Consider the following 24116-nt stretch of genomic DNA (forward strand, 5'->3'; position numbering starts at 1 on the left):
AATATGATGTTGTATTTATTTTAAATTTGTATTCCATATTTTAATGTTTTAGAAGGCTCAAATGTTTTTATGCTGTGTGATTACATGTTGATTATTTATTGCTGCTTTTTGTTATTGTTTTTAGAGGGTTTTTATGTTTTATTATTTTTTTTAAACCTGCTCAAGAATATTGCCGAAAACTCATCCCATGGGAGACAAATAAAGAAACCTTGAAAATACTGTACACAGACTCCGTACAGCCAGATGATTCTCAATAATCTCCATTATTTTAATGGTCACAGTTGAAGCACATGATATAAAAGAATATTTACAATGATAGTTTAAAATTGAAAAACAAACAAAAAAAATTATAACAATACACACACCCAACAGCTGCTACTACCTAAGCATGCTCCCCAAAAGTAGCAACCTCACATAAAAAAGCCACATTAAAATTTAAAAAAAGGGAGTAAAGTGCATGTATGACAGAAATCTCTGACTGCAGAGAAGCTTCACTTGCCAGTCAGAGGCACACCCCTAATGTGTACAAAAAAAAGACAACAGTTAAAAAAAAGAAAAAATACACACCCACATGGTAAATGTGCTACAACAGTCACACTCACACACAGACACAAGCTAGATATAAAAACATGTACAGTTCCTAAAATGTCACAATAAAGATCTTTACATCCCCGAAAAGCCACATACACTTTGCCTCAAACTCCCAACTCCCTTACCCCACCCCCCACCCTCCACAAACAGCAATACATACAACAAAATGTTGAGTTTTAGTGGCATCAAAGCGGTAAAATGTCAGAAAGACAAGGTAACTTCAGTTTGTCAAGTTGAGAAATTGAAACTGTTTCTGATTGAGACGGACTTTTCAGGAATCCAGAGCCTGACATCTGTGCAGCTCAGATTTGGTTCAGACTTTGAGGTATTGTGCAGTCAAAACAAACAAGGAAAACATATTTTTAAAAAAACAAAAACAAAAAAAAACAAAAACCAGCATGCCTCTAATCTTTGCAATTTGTTTCAATACACATCTATACAGCCACTTTCGGTTGATGTTTATGTCACCAACTATGCAAAGTATTATCCAGTTATGTGTGTTGTTCAGCCTGGGCTACAGATGTATTACTGCTACTTTAGCCCACATTTGAGATCAGTCAAGACAGCAGAAATGACAGGGTTGCTAATATAGCAGCATTTCTGCCAAAAAGCTCCCAGGTTACCTTTACATCCTGTTTTTTGTAATTGTTGATAAGCACAGGGAATAAAAGTGGACAGAGCTGAAAGACAGAAAAGGAAAACTGAGGCTACATTCTACCTGACATCAGGTCGGATTATTGAATCCACCAACAGGAAACAAGTAAATATCAAGTGATAACCAAAACCAACAATGATGTAAAGAGTTAATATATGCAGGTTTAAACATATTTCCACAAGTTACCCAGAAGCATTCCAATGATTGTTTTTAATGCATTTGTCATACTTGCTTTTTGCAAGTGTTGATAATACACAGTGTTTATTTCAATGTTTTGTTTAAATGTAAATCAATCTGAACTGCTGGCCAAAACACCTTTCTTACATCACAGAGGCTCATGGTAGATCTGCGGGAGGGTGGTTAAAAAAACCAAAACAAACAAAAAAAAAAAAAACGCAGAAACTACTAAACAAATCCTTTAAGGCAAGAGGCATTGGTTTGTTTTGCTCAATAACATGTGCACTTCATTTTCATTTCTCACAGGTGCACACTTTCTCTCGCACAAACACACCAAAGTTCACACAGGGTGAGGGTTACATGGTGTGGTAAAGAGTACTAACAGTTCTTTTCTTAAGCCGCCTCAGGGGGTGAGTCCTTCCATACTGCTGCCTTGTTGCTGTGCTGGGTACCAGCCCAGGTGTGTGCACAGAGTCCTGGCTGGAGTTTGGGAGTTCCCCACTCTGTGGATTCTGTTCTGAGGTTGGAGAGACTCCTGACGAGGTTTCTTCAGCTTCAGTGAGCCTCTCAGCACCAATCCTGACGAGCTCTGGCTGCTGGCTAGCTGAGGAGGGTGAACTGTGGACCCGCTGCTTCTTGGAGTCATCACTACTGGTATGAGCTGGAGGCTCAGCAGAGGAAGGGGCTACGGAGGAGCGACTGAACTCCCATTCACTCAGGTCATTCGCCAACAGCTCCAGACATCCCAGCTTGGCCAGAGAAGCAGAGCGCTTCATGAGGGATGGAGGGGTCAGCCCTGCTTGACGGATCCTAGCTTCCACCTCTCTAACCCGTCTCTGGATGCTGCTGCCTGGCTTCTGAGTGGTGCTGGTGTCGAGGCCGAAAATCTGGTCCATTCGTCTCGCCTTGCCAGCTCCGCCCACGCTTACCTGCTGCAGGAAGGCACCCAGCTCACACAAAGTCTCCCAAGTCTCCCTCATAATGATGTCACTGTGGGGTCCCACTGTGTAGCAGTCCCAGTCTGTGGTCGACTCAAATTGGGTCACACCCTCCAAACACAGAAAGTTCACAGAGGCAAAGGGAGAGTGGCCAGTGTGGTGACCAGATGAAGAGGTAGACAGAGATCTGGGATCAACAAGCTGCTGTCTGGGTCCTTTTGTGCTTCGGTTGTCCTGTCCCAGCACCTGCATCTCAACTACGCTCTCACTTTCCTTTTGCACGGGACCAAATTTCCCATCCTCCTCCTCTTGCTCTTCCTGCACAGTCCCAACTACAGACACCTGAGGGCAAATGGAAATATCCTGCCCACTCGACACTCCTGCAGGGGGGACATTGGCTAGGCGTCGTTGAGTCAAAGATGAGCTTCCAGAGAGAGAAGGTGGGGATGAAGAGGGGGATGAAGAGTCGTGGTCCTGTTTCATTCGTTGTTCAAGCTGCCGTGTGACCCGTCGCACTGAGCCTCTTGTCCAGTCGCTGTAGAGTTGAGGGGGGGTTGTGTCTTCCTCCTCTTTGTTTTTAACTTCCTCTTTTACATTCTCAGCTTCCTCCTGTAATAAAACATCTTGATCCTCCATTTCCTGCTTTGACCTCCTCACATCCTGGTCCTGGGGACCTTGAGGCCCTAGTTGGCTTGGAAGGCCAAGGGGTGAGCACTCGGTGAGCATAGCAGGCTTCAGTCCTGTGGCCTGCACAGGGACAGCAATATCCTACAAGAAAATGTCAAGACGTTATGAAAACCAAATCCAAATGACAATACATGCACAATGAGATGGAGACAGAATGGCTCCTGAATTTCACCAGAAACAGCTGTGTCCCATCATGGCTGAACTCCCTTTAGTTCAGTTCTCTGCTCGGCTTTATGCCTCAGCAGGTCTACTTCCTGGTTTGATTTTTGTGCTGCTACATGACCAAGTTGCCTACATCGTCAAATTGCTTCTTTTTGACTCGTTTTATATGAGTTTAATGTCAAGTTGCATCTTACAGACAGATTTAATATAATAAATGTATTTATGTGCAACTTACACCAAATTATTGGAGTGACAAACCATTTTTAAGATGCATGTGAAACACACTGAAATTAATCTGGTAGAATCATAAGCATTATACAGAGAGACCTCAATTATCACAACAGATTGTGTTACTGTAATGATTTGACAGAACTGCCTCCAGTGGAAATGAGGAGAAAAAGTAGTTCAGAAGGGACAGACGCTGTGCATGAAGTATTCAGGTTTTGCCACGAGGTGGTGCCTTTGAATTCAAAACCCAACGACGAGGCACAAGTAAATCTTTTTAAGACATATTTAACAATGCAGATTCATAAAAGTAAACTTAAACTTGAACAACACACTTACAAAAACTCTAAACATTTAGACATTAAGATCTCTGTCAGAGCATGTGATTGCATGACTGAAGTCAGTGTGTGATTGTTTGCATGTTTGCAAAGGAGATAATGGTGAGGTGGTTTTGCTATGAGGAACCGGCTTACCTTTCTTTTATCTTCCTCCCTTCCTTCATTATACAAAACCTCCTCAGGCAGCGATTGTTGTTCTTTGCCACAGCTCTTGAGCTGAGTTGATTGCTGCACTGCAGCACAATGAGTCTTCCCATCTTGAGTCATACCCTTAAACTTTTCCCTGGCACTGAAAAAGTTAATGTGATCAGCACTGTGGGCAAACAACACCTCATTGTCTTGTGGAATGGCACTAGGGTAGCTGATAAAATCACTAGTGGAGGGAGTGTGGGCTGCGAAGCTGTCCAAAGACAAGTCACACAACTGTTGGTCACAGTCTGTTTTTTTTACAGGCACTGGTGCAGACAGACACTGGGGTCCAGCCTGTTGTGTGCTTGGTATTTGTGTTGTCATGGGCTCAGGCACTGACACTGGCATTGATTTTATTACAGGCAAAGGACAGGACAACACCTGTGATTTGATGACCTCGTCCGCACAGACTGGAGCTGGGGACGGAGTCGGTGATGGAGGCAGGTGGTGGAGGGATGGAGGTGGGTGAGGTTGGCCCAACAGAACACTTTCTGCTACAGTTAACATGGAAATGTCTGTTTTTTGAGGCTCAGGCACCACAGTGGCGGCCCGCGGCTGGGAGAGAGGAGGGGATGAGGGCCGCTCCTCAGTGTCACATACACCGTTGGAGAGTGGAGGACATAATGGAGACACAGATCCAGCTGTGGAGGTGGGATGGGGGGCGTTCAGCTGGCTCAGTGGAGCAGCAGAATGAGAAAGAGGCTCAGGGATTTGAGCATCAGCCCCACCTGATAGAGCCGTCACCCTCTCACTGGAGGCAGAGATGAGCTGATTGGACTTGACGTCAGTATCAGGCTCACTAGTGGAGTGTGTTGCTTTGCCAGTGTTGGATGGAGTTCCCAGTGATTCCAGCAGTTCCTTAACAGAGGGGCCAGGCATGCTGCTGGCCTGATTATGAGGGTCTGAGCGGCCCAGGCTATGAGGCTGGGCATAGGATTTAGACAGGGGCTCGTGGTGCTCTGAGAGGTCACTATCAGAATGAGATCTCCACAGTTTGTTGTGCCTCTGTTTGCTACAGGAGAAGGGGAGAAAAGGTGGAGATGCATATCACAACACAAAAAATCTAAGCATAATATGTTCATTTTGTCTTCTGCTTGAAATGTTTTTGCCAACCGTCCTGTAGACTTCAAAAATCTATTGAGGTAAAGGCCTCAAATTAACATTAACATATCAATAAATATGATCAAGTAAAAGAAACACAAAAAATAGACAGTAATGTCTGCAAATTACTCAGCAAATCAGTCAGCAAGCAGTTACAAACAAATATGACAAAATCAAACACTTAAAACACTTGTGAATGTGTGTTCACCTGGCCAAGAGGATGCCCTGATACTCCTCCAGCTGTCTCATGAAAGAGGGGTTGGGCTTGGTCACGGCACGACGCTCTTTGACATAATCAAAAGCTTTGTTCAAGTCCCAGCCGTACTCCTTCATGGCATACGCAATCACTGTGGCTGCAGATCGACTTATACCCATTTTACAGTGCACCAGACACTTGGACCCAGCTTTCCTGCAGAAGAGAACAAGAATAATGCATGAATACAAGTCACATCACTCAAGAGTTTTCAGATCAGCCAGTGCATAAATGTATGACAGAGAAAAAGCTCACTGGGAAATATATAAAGGTTGTCATCTGAAACTCACTTGGCTCGAGATATAAACTTGTAGGTGTCATTCCAATAGGCAAGAAGGTCAGTAGCTTCCTCATCATAAACACGAATATTGTGGTATTCAAACAGTCCGGGAAAAAAGTTGTCGATCTCCCTTGTTACGTTTAGGATGTACTGAACCCTGATGAAAAAAAGAAGGTATGAGAAGAATATTGTTGCAGACATTTTTGGCTCAGAACCTACATAAAATGTTATTATTGAATATGAAAATTAACACCGACAAAATCACTGCATGTCAGACATACGCCCCAAGATTTAAATGCTGACTATAAAGCATTTGCTATGTGAGCAGATTTCAGTGTTTTTGTTTCTATACTTACCCGCTCTTCTGCAACTCTTCCAAATTGGATGCATTCCACTCTGATCCCTGTAGGAAACAAAAGCAATCTTCAGACTAGTTCAGAGCCTTTGACTGAGCATTTCATAATGCTTAAAGCCTGTAATAAAACAAGCTTGTCATTTGGGGTGCATTTAAACTAAACAAGAGGAAAGTACCTTAAAATTGAAAGACATTCAATTATACTTGACCAGTTCATGTTTTTTTTAATTGCTAGACATGGATGAGGCTCAATCTACAGCTGATTTAAGTGAATGTTCTTTAAAAAAAAAAAAGTAATAATTTTGCTTCTTTTATAACTAACATTGGAACAAACAAATAAGCTCTTCGTGGCAGTGCTCCGAGTCAACTCACCAAGAAAACATGGTCAAAGATCTCTGTAGGACTGTCCATCTGCCCCAGAATTACAATCATCTCATTGTCAATGAACTCCTTGAACTCTCGCAGGTTGCATGTCATGTGCATTTCCAGCTCTGTTCGGATCTACAGACCAGCAGCATTACCAAGTAGGAGACAAAATCACATGTCTTATGACTACAACAATAAATGTACACCTAAAATAAAGTTTTTCCAACTGTGAGGGCAATAACTCAGATTTCATGCATTAGAAGAGTATGATTCAGTGAAGTGCAGTCTCACCTCTTTGCAGGTGACATTTTCCAGATCTTTCTGCATCATGATCTCCCTTAAACTGGTCTTGATCTGCCGCTCTGTCAGTTCCCTTTCAGTAGGTCTGCAGAAATACCATGACATTATTATGTATAATATATGAATATACTACATGTATTTATAAAAATGCAAAAACATCATAGTGATTGATAGTTACACATCAGAGAAGAGGACAGGTGAATCAGCCCGGTGTGACTGCACGTCCTGCATGGCATTCCACTCATTGATGCGTGCTTGGTCTGAGGAGACCCTGCTTTGATAGTAACTGACCCAGGTGAGGAACAAACTGCCTGGGAAGTAGTTGTGACATCGAGCTACCTCGCATGCTTTGTGGAGTGACTGAAGGGCTGACCTGCAAGTGAGAGCAAAAACTAGGATTCAACAATTAAAATACAAGTGAATCTCCAAGATAAGGACCAGCAAACAATGTACGGGGAGTTACAAGTCTGTGTCGTCACAAGAGAACTGAGGATGACTTACCACATCGCCTGCACAGAGACAGGCTTAAATACATGGATTTTGTTATCAGTTGACACACTGAAACCCCTGAGAGCAAAAAGACAGAGAACAGAGGAGGGAGGAACAAAACACAAAGACTGTCAGATATCCCAGCAGCCTGCAGATACTCCTTAACTACATGATATGTTGGACATTTTCATACCCATCTCCATCCAGATGAATCAGCGTGTCACTCCATAAAGGCAAAACCATTCCTACAGAACAAGAACTAAAAAAAAAAAAAGAACAACAAAAAAAGTTAAAAACACTGTTACAAATTTTGTTCAAATGTTTGGCCAATATATTGTTCACATGCCAGTTCTCACCTGTCTACTGGACTGAAATCCATACCCAGCACCACGCTCTCCTCTGTGTCCTGACGGCCATTGGTTGAGACCACCACCATGTAGCGGGTGACCTGAGGGTGAGCGCTCTCCAGGCGAACAGCCTGATGGAGTGGTAACACAGCTGAGTGACAATGAACACACAAATGAACGTGAATGTGGAAGTGAACCTTGCGTGGATGCATGAACTCACCAGTTTGATGTTGTCCTCAGGTCTGAGGAGAGTGAACATGGTCTGGAGATGTTGTTGGATGTCTCCTGATTAAAAGAAACCAAAAGCTACAGTTATTTAACATGACAATGTGCATAAAAGTAATGGTGTTAGAAATGTTCAGATCATGTTCTTCAGTAAAAGTATTAATAAGCACAGTGAAAATACCACAGGCAAAGGGTGTGCCTTTAAAACTTTAATATCATCAATAGGTCAGAAGGTTCCAGTCCCTGTTTTACTAATATATACTATACCAACTATATTATACTGACTAATTTTAGGGCTGAATTCATGTATTTGTTGCATTTGAACCACTTTTAATTACTTTCCGGTGTGGAGCTGAGACAAATCTACATTTAAAGTGATGTAAAAGTCCCACCAATTCTGATCTGACTGTTCAGACTGAGGTCATAACAAAAAATATCAGACTTGTATCTGATTCACGACCACTTATGGAAGTTGCCCAGATCAGAAGTGAAAAGAACAGATTCCATGTGATTCGTGCTGTTCAAATTCTCATGAGGAAAAACTGATCTGAGATGAAAATCAGAGAAAACATTAGATTTGGACTTTTGCCAAATTTTGCCTGAAGTGTGAATATAGCCAAATTTACCTGAATTGACAGCAAACAGGTGTTATTTGAAATAGTTATTCAGTTAACTAAGAAGACAAAAACACATCTTAAAATTGTTAATTCGACAGTAGGTCATCATCATATAGTGGACACCCTCGGCTTTACCTGCATGCTTGCTGCGGAGCTGTGAGAACCGGGAGCCTGGAGATGGAGAGGAGCCATTTCCTCGAGGTAAGAAGAGTGCAGCTCCTTTGACTGTCAGGAAACTTTCACTGATACTAGATAGAAAAAGAAAAAGATGGTCAATTATAACTAATTACAATAACATAGCATAAGTGTCCAACTTTCTGTCTTTTGGTGCAAATGTATGTAATATTCTCACAGTTGAGGACTACGCCCCCTCCCCATATTGCATGAAAAAGAAGCTTTTGTGCAACACAGTGAAAGCATGAGCTATGTATTTAGCCTGCAGGATCTTGTAATCCAGGGTTTACTATGTTTTAATAAAGGTGACCTCATCATGTGTTTTCTTATGAAATCCACTTTACACCCTGTGAAAACATCTCACACAAACAATAATGACTATACTTGTTTCACTTATGAGCTCTGGACAGCCTGATATTAAAACACCAGCTGGTTCCAATAATGTGGCGGCTTAACTGTACTGGACATGTTCATAAATGACACTCAACAAGACATAGACAGACAGAAAATGACAGCAAAAGAGACAGGAATTTGTTTACTTAATTCTATTCTTTATGAATTTTACCTTCTCTACAAAAAGCAGATCTACCAGATATACTAATATATGCTCTTAATTTACAAATTTTGGAGACTTTATAGTGCAAAACTGAGCACTGGGCAAGAAAGATGCCGTTAGTGCCAGGGTTCTCACTTAACAATAGTATTATGTAACAGACTTGGATACCTAAAGTATTCCTTAAACTTTTAAGACTGATCTTGTTCTTTTCTTAAAATATTTTGAGCTACAGTCCATGAGCCAAAAGTCAGATAACATGTTCAATCGAGTGACATTCTGCTAATGGCACAAGGTCTCTTTCTGTGTTTTCTACATGACACACCAGAGACCTAAATCCACTGTAGTCTATATGTGTCATTCATTGCTAGTAAACAGCTGCAAATATAGCCAGAGGATGAGGAAAACCCATTTCCAAACAGATTCTGTCACTTTCTTCTTTGATGACTCCTGGTGAAACTTCTCACTTACAAGAGAAAAAAGCCTTTGCATGCCCTACAGGTCAGGGGGTGGTGTTGAAGCTAAGATGCAGGCAGAAATTGGAAACCGATTTCTGCCTTTTCCACTTGAATATTGAAAAGTAGATAGTGACAACCGGCTTACAGGTGAGATTATATAAAAAAAAAAAAAAAAGTGCACTCTCCACATCCACATCTATGGACACTCAGCTGTCACATGCACCACAGCAGTCTGTTTCAGGTACAGTGTGTACTTTTCTGCTGTGCCCTCTCAAGATGCACTTAAGGAAAATCCAAAACCTTAAAACTAAGGGTGAATGGAAGGAGGATACATGTAATCAGATGAGTCAGAAGCTTTGGCTGGCATTTCAAGGAGCTAAAAAAGGAAGGAAATGTTCCTGCAGTTACTGATCGTGCTGCTACTGTGCTGTCACATCCTTCCCTTCAAGTCACCACGGGAAAACCATATGCCATTGTCATATCTGAGCACAAGAACAGAGCCCGTGGAAAACATAAAGACAGAAAGGTGGTTGGTTGTATTGTAAAATTAATCAGGTTAAAGTCAGACAAAAGACTGCACAATAACTTTAATTCAACCTGAATCAGATTACTTTAACATCCGCATAATGGTGCATTTGATCACATCCCTCCTATACAATGTTCCACACCATTAAGGACAGTGGGTTCCGTAAACTTACAGCTGATAAATCTCCCCTTGAGAGATCACTGAGTTTTCGGTGAAATACGGTCGCATCGTCCCGCCGCAGCAGGCGCAAAAGCATCCGGCTGACGAGCTCCGTGGAGCGGTCACAACACCGGGAGGCATGGCTGCGGGCTGCAGGCGGAGGAGCGGGTTAAGGTGCGGAGGAGGAGACGGTCAGCCCGGACTAAAGTGGAACCCAGGGGCAAAAAGGCAGCGGCTCTGGTGGCAGAAATCACTTGGATAATTTCCCTTGAACGGACATCTCTGCAGACTTCGAAAATGTTCGGTCATAAAATAAATAAATAAATTAAAAAAAAAAAAAAAAATCGATATAAGAAATTTCCGTGGTTCTCTAAAGCGGACAGACTGTCAGTCGTATGGAGGTGCAGGGCAGGTGTGTGTGGAGCATCTGCTCAGTTCTGTTTGGTCTGACCGCAGCAGGCTGCGGTAAATCCTGACACTGTGGGAGGAGACACGCGTGGGCCAATGGCAGAGAACAGCAGAGTACGGAGGATGATGTTTAGAGCAGACGCATAACGACTGTGTAAACAACATTCTGTACCTCAATGAAGATGGACCTTTTATTTCACAAACTGATTATGAAACATGAAAAAAAAACAAAAAAAACACATGACTTAGATCCATAATTGTACTGTGGAGTGTACTGACACTTATGTAGGAAACACACAGGAGGAATCCAGTTTGACTATAATGTACCCATATTTACACTGGATAAATTATTGCAACAGTATTTATTATAACCAGAATTAGGTCACCTCTAGCCCTTCATTTGACAGAAAAAAGAAAATGTCAGGATATGAATATAAAAGCAGCTGATTTCAACACAAAATGCTGCTTGTGTAAACAATTTTGCACAAGATCATTCAGGTGCATAGCATCAATGAATACAATTACATAAGTGCATACATGAGTTAATCCTACTGTGGCAGTTGCATGTTGGTTACTGTGAGGAGGAACAAAGCAGAGCTTTATTACATAAACAAAGTGGCTGATCCTATCAGTTACATTACTATATGGTACGTCACTCTATTTGACATGCTCTTTCAGTTCCCTCTTGACTGTTTGACCTCATGCAGCTTAAGATTTGACTAGTGATTAATCATTTGGCAATTTATGCAGCTATTACTGTAGAAGATTGTTTAATAATACACATACACCTTTTGAAACAGAGCCATGTCACTGAATAAAGAACATGTAAATATGTATTACTGTTTGCTTTTTAGGCTTTGCAAAAGAAGAAAAAAACATTGCACAGTGCTGATCTGGTTTAATTAGTTCCTTAAAATACAGTGACTGATACCAATACTCAAATCCACCTGAACCATAGCAAGAAATAAGGAAAAGAGAGCCGGTCATATGGTGGATGTGTATCATTTGTGTTTCCTTCATCCAGCTGTCCTTATAGAGATGAATGGAAACTATTCAAAACACTATGCAAAATAATCCCAACAAACATAAATAATTCTGATCAGGTCATTATGTAATGCCTGTTGACAGGCCTGGCAACTGCTATACAGCTTTATATCAAAAAGGCTGGTTTTATAAACTTGTATGGACATTAATCCAACCTGCCTCTACCCAAAAAAATAACAGACCAGGAAAGTGATCTGACTGTAGGTTTATGGAATTAATCTGCACAGTCAGTCTCCATATTTCCTTATTTATCATAGATGTAAGATAAAATTCTTATTTTCTTTTGTTTTGTCACCTATTGTTGACAACAGCAACTGAAACTTCCTTGACACCATCACTCCTGATTAAGCTTTAATTACTACTCCAGAGGGGCGTCCTCTAGAGAGTTTAGGTCACACACAGATCACATTGGTGTTGCCTGAACGCGCCACTGAAAAAAGAATGACCAAGTTGCGTAAGCACCTCTAGGTCTGTAGCCTTTAGGGAAATTTCTCACTAGAGTCAGCGATACCTGACACTTCATTTGGTGCTTCCAGTAACAGCAGGACAGCAACAAAAACAACAACAACAACAACGGAAAAAGGATTGAGAAATCAAAAAGGAGCTGTGTGAACTAATGAGAAACTTGACCTTAGGCTTGGTTACGCTGCTTGTTGATGTCTCGTGGTTTCAATTTATGGGGTGGATTTAAAACAGGGTAGGGTGAATATGTGACCACCAGCTCTCTGCCAATTCATATCAGACAAACAACTGCAGGGGTGTTTATGTGTCGAGTCCTTCTCTGGCCTGTCAAAAGTGTTTTTGTCTGTTTAATGTGCTTGTTCACACCTGTCATGCCATCTATGAAAATTTCTGCTAAAACAGTCATATGACATAATGCAATTATAAAATGGATTAAATTAAACATATGAAAGGCTGAAGTAGAGCCATTATCTAGGCAGTATACTACTTAAACAGTAATCGGACACATGGTTTGTTTGACCCTTGAGGTACCTACAAATGTATCTGGCAAGTAACCAATTGTATTTAGATTGTTATGTAATCAAAATAAAGATAACTGTAACCCAATAGTAAAACGCTTACATGTTGACCACAATAGCCCATCACACTAAGCTAGGTGACCAATTTGTTGTTCAGAAATAAAAGACAGAAAATAATATAAAAGAAGTTGGCCTCAATATTAATGCACAGAGTTGTGTTGTATGGTTTTAGGACTTTTAAGTTGTATTACCCAGCTATATTGAAAGTAATCAATACTAGCTTTATTATATTTTATATTAGATTCCAGATTCGAGTAAACTGCAAACTATTACATTACATAAGTAACTTTCCCAACACTGCATGAGATGCTATAACAGTGTCATTAAAAGGTTAACATTATAGACTGAACACCCTCGAGACAAATGCCTTAAAAGAGCCACATCACCGCTTCCTTTCTAAGTCTTTTTGTCACTGCGACACCATTTCTGCCCAATATTCCTTCACTCAAATTTATTCACACATATTTTAGAAACAATATCTGTTATATCTGAAGGTATTTTTGGACCATTTTGTAGCGCCACAGTCAGCATGCACAGGTCAGGCAGTCCGAGCCAAGGCAAGGACTCAAACTGATCCGCATGCTTATGTATGTGGTGTTACACAGATCTCTCAGTTTGCACCTTGCTCTTCTCTCATTTGACTGCTGAAATTCACACCGTCCAATGACAGCGAAGGCCAGAATGTGGTCACAACACAAAGACAGCACACAGAAAAGTCACCTTAGTGATCGCACCATCACTTATACAATATACACCCAAGACTTTTCATTTTCACTTTTCATTTAAAGCATACAAAATCCATTAACATCTGTTATTTCTGAGGCTAAATGGATTTATGAATGCTTAAGAAGGAGATCAGTCTGATTTTTTATAGTCTAATCAATGATAGGCACAGTGTGACTGCATTATATAAGACTGCAACAATATGAGGGAAATGATTTGTAAGTTTAGGAGACACATAAATGGAGGAAAATTAGATCAATGGCTTGTCTAAAGTGATATGCTCGTTAAAGACAAGAATAACTCTGCCACCAAAACCTTATAATGAATTCCTTTTCTCCGTTTTTATTTCCTTTTTGTGTGCGCTGTTCAGTGACGTTAAAGCTTTGGTAATGTCACCTTTAACTAGCCGTGGTGCAGTGCTGCCTGTTTATGCAGATAGACACACAGCATAAATAAAGCCTTGTTCTTGTCAGACTACCTGTGTTTTAGAGATGAGCTCTGCTGCAGCTGCTGACGTCAGTGACACAACAGGCAGCCATGACGCAGCCAGGACAAACAAGCAATTAGAAATCATTGCATTCCATCTAAATACTCTATTTTCAAAGTTAGGCCAAATTCTCCAGTAAGCTTGAGATTATGCTTAAAGCTTTAATTAGGAATATTTTGCAGGCCTCAAAAATTACATTCATTCTGAACAAAAGTAGATGCCCTCGTCTAAGCTGTTTTCTGGTTTCAGTAAATATCACAAAGGGAGAGGGCGAGAGAGAGAGAGATGAGATATCAGGTAGATTTATCTCATCATAGAGGCTATGACCATTCCTCTAACTTTGATTTTGCCTAAGTTTTCCATAATGACATGAGATGTAGCTGCATCGTCCTTCTCTAGTGTCAGTGTATGCTTATTAGAGAGAGAAGAGTGCTGCATTAGACAGCTATATTTTCTTTTTTGTGTGTTTTTTTTTTTTTTTTTTTTCCATTTTCTACCTACTGAAGCTTCAAATAGAATCATTTATCTTTTTCCATTTTTTTAGGGTTGCCTCTCTTTATAAGATGCAGAAATATCAGAAGTTGTGGAAGTTGAAAATTGGAGAATTAAATGTTTTTGCCAGCAACTTTTGGAATGTAATTTATGTTATGTACGACATACGGGTCAAACATGCAGTATGTTGCTCGCTGAATTTCCTCTCAATAACGACCATCAACATATTTATATTTGGGCATAAATTAGAATAATTTCAGTGAAAAATTAAGAGCTCAAGCTGTCAGGCAATTTTCACACAGCCTGAAAGGAGAAGAGATGGACTGCATCATGATTTTAGCTTCACGTCTGTGATATGTTCAGATAGACTCTAGACCAGGGGTCACCAACCCTGGTCCTCGAGATCTACCATCCTGCATGTTTTAGATGTATTCCTCTTCCAACACACCTAGTTTTAAAGATAAGCCTATCATCAAGCTCTGCAGAAGTCTGATAATGACCGTCAGGTGTGCTGGAAGAGGGAAACATCTAAAACATGCAGGATAGTAGCTCTCGAGGACCAGGGTTGGTGACCCCAGCCCTAGAGTAAACACTGAAACTACAGGGAAAGGTTTTAACATGGTTGTGTCCACAATGTTTACAAAAAGAGAGAAAGACAGCATTACTTGTGTAATCTCTAAAGTTAAACCTAGCACTTCTAACTTTAGTGGTTAATTTAAGCAATAAATTAATATGTTCTATTGTCTTCTGTTCTATTCTTTATTAAATTTACTTTATACTTGGGAGCAAACATGTCATTGCTTACTGACAGTATACAGGATTTGAGGGTCTTAATTGTTCAAAGGTTTCACACTCAAGGTTTTCTTTATTTGTCTCCCAGGGGAGAAATTTGGTTTGGAGCAAGGACCAGCTACATATAAACAATACATCAATTGTTACCGTAAGTGAGAAACTATTCCCATTTACTGAAAATATGTGGGAAAAAACCCCCCACTTTTTTTCTGTAGTTAAAATGTTTCTGTAAAAACTGAATGCTGAACCCAACTGTGCATTTTGTGTACCACTACACCTCTAGATCAAACAGAGCAAAAACAATAATCAGTAAATCAAGGATTAATGTTGCTTCACTATGGCCTCATACTATAAGATGATGAAAACCACAGACCCAAAACTGAACTAAAACGTGCTTTACATTTTCAGAAATTTGTAAAATGTTAAACATTACTTAACATTGGTTGTGCATGCAGAGTACATCTGCTTACTGAATGAAAATGTGTCTGACCTACCAAATACTTCAACTGAAGTGGTGAAATTAATAGAGTATTATATGGAATGATGACATTTAATGGTTTGAAAGGCAGAGAGGAAGTGAGTGATATTGAGGTCAAGACTGGCCTGCTCATTAGAATATGCCATCTATAATACAGGGTGTCCACATAGTCTCTTTACAATTCAACAAATTTATTACAAAAGCAAATGAATAGACAAATCTGTGGAAATTATTACCAAAAGAAAAGTAGATATTGAAGTTTTCTTGCCTCATTTAATACACCTCTATATGGGCACCATTAGTTGCACGAAGCACAAGAAGACTACACTTGATTTCTTGCAATGTTCACTGTAGCATAGCCTTATTGATGGTGGCAATGGCATTAGTGATCTTTTACTTCAGGTTGTTGATGTCCCATATCTTTGTTTGATACATAAGATCTTTAACATAACCCCACAGAAAGAAATCCAGGTGAGCGATATCTAGTGAGTGAGGTGGCCAGGGAACTGGGCCATCCCTTCCAATCCACTGGTCTGGATATGTTAGCTTTAGGAATCCACTAACATGCAGTTGAAACATGCAATTACAGTGAAACTAAAGACGATTTACTAATTCCTCTATTGCCGCATTTCCACTACATGGAACCAGTTTGACTCGGCTTGTCTCCCGTTGTTGTGCACCTCATTTCCTTTCCTCTACTGTGTAGAATCCTACCTTATTGAAACTTGTATTTGAGGGGGTACGACATTTGTTGCCCGCACTGGAACCGGAACTGGGCCTGGTGTTCACACTGCTGCTACATTCACAAGTGCCGCTAAGTAGTGTATCAAATATGTGACATTCCTGTAAAATGAATCATATGCTGTGGACGAATGTTTGAGCATACTGGAGGGATTCCACCCTTTTGAGGAAATGGAAGCTCTGACAGTGTTCCAGTGGACCTGGTGTCATCTTTTTAGACCGTTTCTGCCTCAACGTCATGTTGGCTACGTTCTGACCAAAACAATGCAGTGTACACATGAAGTCATCGCACATGCGCAACAAAGGCAGAATCGATAAGCAGAATTGTTAAGCAGGCAGGCAAACAATTCCAAGGAATCGAGCTACTGGGATCCGGTTCTCAAAAAGAACTGGTTTTCGATTCCCATCCCTACACTGATTACATACAACAAATCTGATTAACACATCTCATTAATTGCTTTTGTAATTTTTTTTTTTTTTTTTTTTAATGTAAAGAGACTTTGTGGACACCCTGTATATGTGTGTGCTTGTTGGAAAACATGGAGTGTCTACACAAGTCGCAAAGTCATGTAAGCGTGTTTAACTCTGACAGGTAGATGGAGTATAAAGAAGTGGATCAAAAGGCAAAGGGCTTGACATAGAATCTACTTCTCTGATGGAGTCCACACAATGTCATAATGATTTTACAATATACTTTAAATAAAACAATATTAAACATAAGGACAATATAAAAAAATATTTTTTATCAACACATTAAAATTTATCAAAATGACATTGATTCAGGTCTACCTCTGTGTACACAATCACACTCAGTCCCAGTGTGTGAATACAGATTTCACTCCCAGCTGCACAAATACAGACAGGCCTCTCAGTTTCATGGCACAGAGCTCCAATGACCAGACAGACACGACTTAGGGAGTGGCCACAGAACTGCCCCAACAGCAGCAGCAGCACGGCTCCCCTGACCCACATACTCAGAGCTGGCTCACAGGACGCCTGCTGCCCTCTGTTGGACGGCCACAAAATCAGCACAGAGGAAGAACTTTCAGGATTTCATCTGCTACTGAAGTGCCATATTACACAAAATGGGAAATGAGAGCGACTGCTTCTGAGTTTCACTGATATGAGATGTGTCATAAACAAATAAACAAAGTAGGACGCAGAAGAAAACTGCTGATAGCTGGTAGCGGACTAAAACCAGTTGTAACTGTGATTGAGTAGAACAAGATAAACCAGATTCTCCTCTCCACTTCAACACCTGAGGCATAAAATGATGACGCAGGATTCTTAAACCACAATGCCATAGGAGCAAAAGAAGTGTTCTGATCAGACAGATGTAAAAACTACAGATAAAGCTTATTTTATCTCTTTTCTATTTTGTTTAGTTTAATCATAGGAACTACAGAATATGACACTACACAGAAAATGTTGCAGTAGGTGTTTGAACCCATTATATGTCAGACAATGACAGCGCAGATGACCTTCTTACCTTCTTGGCTGTGAACGTCGGTCATCTTCCCCACTACCGGACTCCTAAAAGAGAATGCAGGATGGTGAATTCAAATTGCAGTTGCAATGTCAACCCGTGCAATTACACAATTACAAATGAAATATCAATAATTACAAGTAAATATCCCAACTGTGTTTTGACATTCTGGATTTAGTGATTTTGTCCAGCGAAAGGTAATATGCGTAATATGTACAGTGAAATATGATTTTGTTTCCTTTATTAAAAAAATAGAAAGAATGCGTATGTTTGAGATGGAAAAACAGAACTTGGCCCTGATGGTACTCAAAGGCTAATATTAGGCATTTAATATGGACTTTGAAGGAAAAAAAGATACAAATTATACAACATTTATTTAATCATTAATCCCCAAATGAACAAAAACGGAGTTAGAACCTGATTTTAGAAATATTTTTTGTTTAAATTACTAATTCAAACGTATCCAGTCATTATCATAATGTTCTGCACAGGCCTCCACAACTCTGTAAGTACTCTGCAAATAATACCACTATGATAATCACTAAGATTTTTGTTTCGGTATTCCATTAAACCTAGGTTTGTATCAGATATCATGACATGTTTAAGTATTTCTTATTTTGGGTGAAATAAAAGACTATCTTGTGTACTTCCAATGTCACATGCACACACATATGTATTACATATGAAAGTTGCATCCACCATAATGTTCAGTGCCATCTGAGCAGAGAATGGAGCAGCAGTGTGGAGGCACAGGAGGGAGAATAGGGATTCAATTTGCAAACTATCCAGGAAAATGACCTCAGTCCATTTGAAGGTGTGGCCGGTCAAAGTGTAACATATTCACATGCAAAGAGAGGGAAGAGGGGGAAAAAAAAAATCTAAATCACATTTAAATTGCAAAATGTGGAAAATGAAGATTTGCGAGGCCGGACGACAAAGGATTAGCAAGAGACAGAGACCTGGCATGTATACTGTAATGCATGGCACTTATCTTGTTTACAGGCTTAACAACATTACAAAGCCACAAACAGTTTCATAAACGGAGGTGGATTACATGCTGATGGTAAGCCACATTAAGTACAGAAAAAAATGAACTCAAAGACCTGCTGTATGACATCACATTAGCCCATACAACAGTTTGATTTGTAGAAATTTTATTTAGGTGAAAACACAACAGTATTTGATATGGACACTGGACAGTACAAATTGGGTAAAACATCAGCTATCACACCATGTGTATTGGAGTAACTAGACAGAGTATATTCTTTTAATATAACATTATTGCTCTGTGGCTTGTTAAATATGTTGTGGGGACAACTAAATCAACACTTGCATGAAGGTTTCTGCGTGATGGTTACTTTCTGATTGGATTTCAGAAAGTTAAAAATGTATGCAATATCAGAATTACACTAGAAATATAAACACTTCATTGACATGTTCATATTTGCTGCAAACAGAAACTGTAACTAACTTTGGAGCTCCAAATTCAGCAAATATATCACTTCTATATACTGAGAGTTGTGCTGCATAACAATGATATAACATAACACAATTTAATTGAACACAAGAATGTAAAGCCATCATGATTTAAGTATGGGAGATTTCATCTATAAGAAGACATATATAGCATATATTAATTTACTGGTGCATTTTAGATGACACAAGTGCATTTCAGCTGCTATTCCAGGTCATTGCATAGGACAAAGTCACACATCAATCAACTCTGTGTTAGATTAGCTAAAACAGTGAATTACAGAGGCTGAGTGTTTTTACATGTATGAAAATGTGAGAGGGTTTTTCCATAGCTTATGGAAATAAGTCATCTGAACTTACTGGCTGGGCACACAACTGCAGGACTGGACAGGCAAAATCTGAGGCAAGCCTGTGCTGCCCTCAGAGTCACAAGTTACAACCCAGAGTATCTCTAGTCACCAAGTTCAAACTATCAGGCTTCTCCCTCAAAGGTCAAACCCTGTGTGTATTTTCCCAACAAACACCCTTATTATGAAGTAGACAGAAATCAAATAGTTTATGCAGATTCAAAATAAGATTCCAGTAAATACAGTACAGGAAAAGAAAAAAAAAAAAACAGCAAGCACGCATCTCATGAGAAACTGCACAGACACACATCACATGACAGCAAAAACCAGGAAACCAGACGTGTCTATACAATGTGTTATCGCTCTGTGTGTGTGTGTGTGTGTGTGTGTGTGTGTGTGTGTGTGTGTGTGTGTGTGTGTGTGTGTGTGTGTGTGTGTGTGTGTGCGGGTTGCAGCTTGAAAACATATTTCCACTTGAAAACACTTTATCTATCAACACCCTGCCTGCCTCACCTTTCATTTCTTCTTCCTCTGCTATTAGAGCTCATACTACAGTTACGATGAAGAGATGTCTTTTCTAACTTTACTCTCTGGCTCAACCATACATCTATATGGAACATTTTTATTTGTATAGAAAGAGTTGCTCTTGTGCTGAACTGCTTTGGCTGGTCCACACACTCACTACTGGCTGCTTCTGTTGACGATGGAAAAATTGCTGCCATATCTCTTGCATTCATTCTGAGTCAGTCTGGATGACAGTCAGAACAAATGACCTAAAATGTGTGTGCATAGAGTAAGACAGCTATCATTATTCCGACTCACAGAACCTGTTTGGCTGTTTGAGCACACAGGTGTGAAGGAAAGGGTCCCTTTCAAGGCCATACAGCCTGTGATAGTTCGTGACATTGTCAGCAAAATAATAGTTTGGGGTGGTAGACAGTACATTTTGGAACACAAAACACTCCTTGGTCCAATCTCTTGAACTGTTAAAACAAGTCATTGACAATAACACCTAATTTACTTACGGAGTGGGGTTGTGTGATGTGGTTAGGATCTTCTATTGGAGTATACAGTTTTACAGTTTTTTTAATGGTGCCCCAGTACAGTAACTGTTCTGTAAATTCAATTAAGAACTGGATTACATAACCATATTCTACTTCATCATGTTGGATTCTTTTATGTGACTCTACCATATCAAGCAAAATCTTCCCGTACCATGAAGAAGTACGCACTGTGTCATCCAGATGAGTGTGATTTGTCACATGATATAAAACGATAATATAATAATATGAAATGACAGACATTATGATACAGTAACACAATATGCATCGTCACATCACACAGCCCTATTGATGAGTACAGAAAGTAAATGAACCCCACTGTCAGTAAGTGCGTAACACTGGGCTAATTAAAAGGTAGATGGATGAAAGTTTCATATATAAATGAGGTAATAAAATGAACAAAAAATTTGCCTTTTTTAAAATACGTTTTCTTTATTTTCAAAGACAAAAATGCATCTAAAGGCAGGTCTGTAATTATCTGTGTCACAGTAACTATAGTAAAACATGCGATCACATACATAGCAACTACATTATTTCAAAAACAGACACACAAAGGTGTTGTGACCATACTGTACAGTATGCAAAGAGCAGTTATTTATTATTTGTTTGATTTAGCAAATGACAGAGGAGTCAAAGTATTTAATATTTCGCAATTCATCTCGCTGCAGCCCAATAACAATGTATTCATTGATTAGAACTTGAAATATTACTCTTCTATACGTGATAACGTAATAGTCGATGTATGAAACTGTAATAGCAATTACACTAATGGTCCTGCTTCCAGACCAATACCAGAGTTTATAGTGTATATGCTGTGTGATAAAACTGTATGATTTGACGACGGATATCAAGTGAGAATACAAAAGTGCCCAAGTTTCACATTACCCTGTCGTGTTTATGTTGCTGCGTCACAAATCACACTCTTTATGGCAGTACATGCAGTCTTTTGGATAATGCTTTGCAGTGTTCCATGTGATACAGATGATGGCAATACATTTGCATGAAGCAACACAAACAAAGAACTTAGACCAAAAAAGAGGGTAGTAGGGATGTAACGATTACCGGTATAATGATAAACCACGGTAAAATTGCCAACGGTTACTATTACCATTTAAATTCTAATTATCGTGATAACTGTGTTTGATTACCGCCCTTTTCTGGAGAAAACGCCTATGTAAAGCTATGCTTTTATGTCAAATATTTGAGTACAGTTTTAATTTATTACAATTTTAACTGTATATACCTAATATTTGGAACCGATATTCACTTTTAAAGTCTTTGAAAAGGTTCATTAAGCATCTGTGTTATTTATGCAGTAAAGTATATACATTTTTCAAATAGGATTTTATATATTTTGTGTGTTTTTTGTCCTTTTGTGTTGTTATAGTAGGTTAAAGTGAAAAAAATAATAGACAGATGAGATAGAAAAAAAGATACCAAACATGGGTATGGTAAACATTTGTTTATATAGTATATAAAGGCTAAATCAAAAGTACTGAAAAATGGATAAAACAGGCTCAGACCGCTAAGGGTTAATATTTGAATGTTTCTGCAACAGAGGGTACATTGTACCAATTATTTTTGCTTGTTTTTTTTTTTTTTTCAAAATAACCCTTGGTGAAATTATTTCAGTGTGTGTATTAGTACTTTTTGAACATTTTGAGCACAATTTCAACAATACCATGATAATAATGATAACCGCGATAATTTTGGTCACAATAACCGTGATATGAAATTTTCATATCGTTACATCCTTAGAGGGTACTCAGTAATATCTAAGTCATTTAGTCATTGTCATGACAGTATTAGAGTTTGGTACCCACCCCAAGAATTTAGAGATAAGGTATTGGATTGTGATATTATCATGTGCTATGAAATGCCCAATGTAGTCAGATTATGGTCATACTGCACAGCTCTGCTGGTAGACATAAACTACAAGGGCTGTGAGGGAAACAGTGCAGGTTAATGCACTTCCTGAGTTCTCTGACGGGGTTCCCTGTCTGTGCTCAAACAATACAAGCACATACAGCAGCAACAGGAAACCACCTGCTCCTCTGCTTTGCCTGGACGCACTCACTCATTTCTTCAACACAAACACAGACAGAGAGATAGACACGTAGAAAGACAGAAAAAAGAGCAGGTCTGGAGTAGAGGAGACAGGTCCGTGTAGATAGACTAAGACAAGACACACGTCCACAGCCTCGTTTACATACCACGGCTGAACACAACAATACTGCACAGCAAATGCCCACATTCATGCGTGTCACAAGGTGCTTATTAGGAGCGGAAGTGCGTGAAATAGCTCTTAGAAGATGACACGAAGACAAATGTGCAACTTTAAACCTTTACACACCCTGCAATATAGCATACTGAGGCAGAAGAAGAGGAAATACTATATTCATTTGAACAAAACATCGATGAAAGTGTCCTCGTCTTGGAGAGTTTTGTAGCCAACCGGCAGTTGAACCTTTGAACTGGCGGAAATATGCATACATGATCCATGTAAACACATAGGGGAATCAAACAAAGAGGAACTGTGCTTTGGTTACACCCCGACGTTTTTGTATTCCAATACTACATGTTAAAAACACTTGGAGAAGTCAAACTATGTCCAAGTACGGAGTTGATATTGTAACTGAAAATGATGAGCAGCTATATTTCACGCATGCGCAGGAGTACAAAGGCAAGGCACTTTATGACAGTCAGCAGCCGATAAAAAGAGACCAGAAATGTTGCCTGAAAACGCAGCCGACAGCAAGGAAATTCAGATTTAACCTTGCCGACAGTATTAGTTAGGGAAAGCTACTATGAAGGCGGTTCTTACCGAAACACAGGGGCTGGAGCTGGTGCTGGGGGTCGGTGAACGCTGCACGGTAACCAGCGCCATTCAGCGACCGGGAAGCGGACACCTGAGAGGAAGCGACAGCGGCCAGACGAGCATAATTGTTTTGAGGTGGAGAAACCCCAGCTGAACCCGGGTTGTCGGTCCTCTCTCGCTTTTCCTCCCTCTTTCTCTCAGATCCGTAGTCTGTTTGACTACTCCCCGGCTGTTTCCTCTGTTAGCGCCTCCTGCGCATGCGCAACTACTCCTCTCTGGTCAATCCTGATTAACCGTATGAGTGCTGGAGATAAACAAAGCAGTGTCTTGTCAGCCAAATAATAAGCCTGCCTCTGCAAATGCAAAAGTAACCTGTTCAGGCCAAAGAATAACCAACTTCACCAGGTTAATAGCTGTAACAATACACATCAATAACAATTCAGTAACTTAAACTCAGTTATGAAGTGATTTGATACCCAGGATATTTAGAACTTGTAAAACAAATTTATCGTGATGTAAATTTGACTAAAATATTCTGACATTGAAACCCTAAGAGTGGTT

General features: G+C 39.8%; 1 protein-coding gene across 2 annotated transcripts; it reads right to left on the minus strand.

Moving 5' to 3' along the window:
* Window positions 1-238: 238 nt before the first annotated feature.
* Window positions 239-23808, minus strand: ssh2b (slingshot protein phosphatase 2b). Of its 2 annotated transcripts, XM_030153949.1 has the most exons (15): window positions 23562-23808; window positions 17860-17903; window positions 8431-8543; window positions 7674-7738; window positions 7463-7584; window positions 7300-7365; window positions 7119-7184; window positions 6796-6990; window positions 6609-6702; window positions 6324-6452; window positions 5953-5999; window positions 5607-5753; window positions 5272-5472; window positions 3909-4974; window positions 239-3129 (listed from the first exon to the last, which is right to left on the minus strand). In XM_030153949.1, exons 1-15 carry the CDS (start codon window positions 23622-23624, stop codon window positions 1780-1782), a joined length of 3768 nt encoding a protein of 1255 aa, XP_030009809.1. In that variant the 5' UTR covers window positions 23625-23808; the 3' UTR covers window positions 239-1779. The 2 variants fall into 2 exon arrangements, with proteins under 2 accessions (XP_030009809.1, XP_030009808.1); XM_030153948.1 differs by lacking the exons at window positions 17860-17903; window positions 23562-23808 and adding an exon at window positions 10179-10473.
* Between the last annotated feature and the right edge of the window lie 308 nt (window positions 23809-24116).

The sequence above is a fragment of the Sphaeramia orbicularis genome, chromosome 14 (genome assembly GCF_902148855.1).
Source record: "Sphaeramia orbicularis chromosome 14, fSphaOr1.1, whole genome shotgun sequence".
NCBI classification, from domain to species: Eukaryota; Metazoa; Chordata; class Actinopteri; order Kurtiformes; family Apogonidae; genus Sphaeramia; species Sphaeramia orbicularis.

What these genes read in the sequence shown, in the direction of transcription:
- ssh2b (XM_030153948.1), bottom strand. Translation starts at nt 10,306, where the DNA reads ATGCCTCCCGGTGTTGTGACCGCTCCACGGAGCTCGTCAGCCGGATGC. An exon ending in CTGAGGACAACATCAAACTG is followed by an intron (nt 7,585 to 7,673) that starts GTGAGTTCATGC and finishes CCACTCCATCAG; the next exon opens with GCTGTTCGCCTGGAGAGCGC. An exon ending in AAGTTTATATCTCGAGCCAA is followed by an intron (nt 5,473 to 5,606) that starts GTGAGTTTCAGA and finishes TCTCTTCTGCAG; the next exon opens with GAAAGCTGGGTCCAAGTGTC.